This window comes from Arachis ipaensis, chromosome B04, assembly GCF_000816755.2.
Source record: "Arachis ipaensis cultivar K30076 chromosome B04, Araip1.1, whole genome shotgun sequence".
NCBI lineage: Eukaryota > Viridiplantae > Streptophyta > Magnoliopsida > Fabales > Fabaceae > Arachis > Arachis ipaensis.
The window spans coordinates 6,210,253-6,211,932 of record NC_029788.2 but is presented as its reverse complement, the minus strand read 5'-3'; the positions used below and the strand labels follow the sequence as shown (position 1 = coordinate 6,211,932).

The 1,680-nt window shown below is 32.5% G+C and overlaps 1 protein-coding gene across 1 annotated transcript; it reads left to right on the top strand.

Annotated features, from left to right (window-relative positions):
• Positions 1,032-1,388, top strand: LOC107635919 (stigma-specific STIG1-like protein 1). Its single transcript, XM_016339467.1, has one exon. The coding sequence runs from the start codon at positions 1,032-1,034 to the stop codon at positions 1,386-1,388; it is 357 nt and encodes a 118-aa protein (XP_016194953.1).

Here is a 1,680-nt window from a genome sequence, read left to right as displayed (position 1 = left end):
TAATACATAATTAATTATTTATAAAAAAATTTTTTACACAAGACAACATAGAAATTAAATTTATATATATTTAATTGACAAAGTGGTATCCTTACTTGTTGCTGGTATTATATATTTGACTCGTTCATGCCTAACACAACTTAATCCAAAATAAATTTGTTACTTGCAGAACATTCTTCAAATTAAGTTAAATGGATCCGTAACAAACTATAAAGTCCGATTACTATAACTGCTTTATTTCACCGAATTAGTTTCCAAAGAAATCAGGCACACGTACGAATACGAATTGATCGATTTCTCACTAAGAATTAACACAGTACGTAATTCGACTAAGCTTCACTTGATAATTAATTAAACCAATATAATCTTCAAATTAATGTGTATCATATTCCTTTAGAGAAAGTATAGGGAGTCAATGGAGTATCTGTACAATGTGAACAATGAGAGTTTAGAGATGTTCAATTCAATAAAATATCAGATGTTTATTATCTCTGGTAGCTGGATAGTTATTCTGGATAGTATGAGTTTATTATGTTTGAGAAATTAGTAATATTTTATTCTGAATATTTATTTTTTAACTCATATTGAGCCAAATAAATAACTCATTATACACATTGTACGAATACTCCATTGGGTCCTTAGCGGTATTCCTCCCACTTGAACGTAACTGATAACAAGTTTGTATCAAGTTTGAATTTCTGATGATATTGCCACCAAGCCTAACATTCGCGCTTTGGCGCTGTAAAATTTAGACTCCACCTAGCTAATACCTAACTATAGAATTAATTAGCTGGTAGCTCTATATACTTAATGGCTTCATGCGTGTAATCTTATATATAATAATAAAATAATTATGTAAGAGTAAGACCAAAATTGATGAACCTCGGTTTCCTATAAATACTTGAAATTACACATCCATTCTTCATCACAATCAGATCAAACAAATATAATCACTTCAACAAGCTTTCCTGTCTCAAGAGCAGAAAATGAATAAGTTGTTGAAGACCCTTTTTCTTGTGTCCATGCTAATAATGGCATTGGCAATTACTATGCCAACAAGAGTAGAATCTGAACCAAATTCTGTGAGAGGAACAAGCCGGTTCCTGTCTCAGAGAAGCAGCAAGGCAACTCTGACATGTGACAGAAACCCAAAGGTTTGCTATACCATAAGAGGGAGTGGAGGTCCTAATTGCTGCAACAACAAGTGTGTCGACTTCAACACAGATGAATTGAACTGCGGAAAGTGTGGGAAGAAATGTGGATATTCCAAGATATGCTGTGAAGGTAAGTGCATCAATCCAAAGACTAATGAGAAGCACTGTGGCAAATGCGGCAACAAGTGCAATTCCAAAGGCTCTTGTGTCTATGGCTTGTGCAGCTATGCTTAATTAGAAGTTTACAACAGAATCGGAATAGTTAATGTGTGTGGCGGCAACTATTGGTGTTGTATAACATTTTATTATTTGCATTATTTGTTATTTCTCTGCTGAATTGGTGTAATTTGAATTGTGTAACATTATTGCAATTCTTTAATTGTACGAAGAAAAATGTAATGTCTCCTTTAATTTATTGTTTGTTTGTTGTTAATAATAAGTACAACTTGTAATTCGTTTATCAAATAAATGAATGCATCTACTCCATTGTTTTTTAATGTAGTTTATTTTGAAGTCGTGCATGGAG

Bases quoted from the DNA above. Each gene is read 5' to 3' on its own strand.
- LOC107635919 (XM_016339467.1), top strand. From the start codon at position 1,032: ATGGCATTGGCAATTACTATGCCAACAAGAGTAGAATCTGAACCAAAT.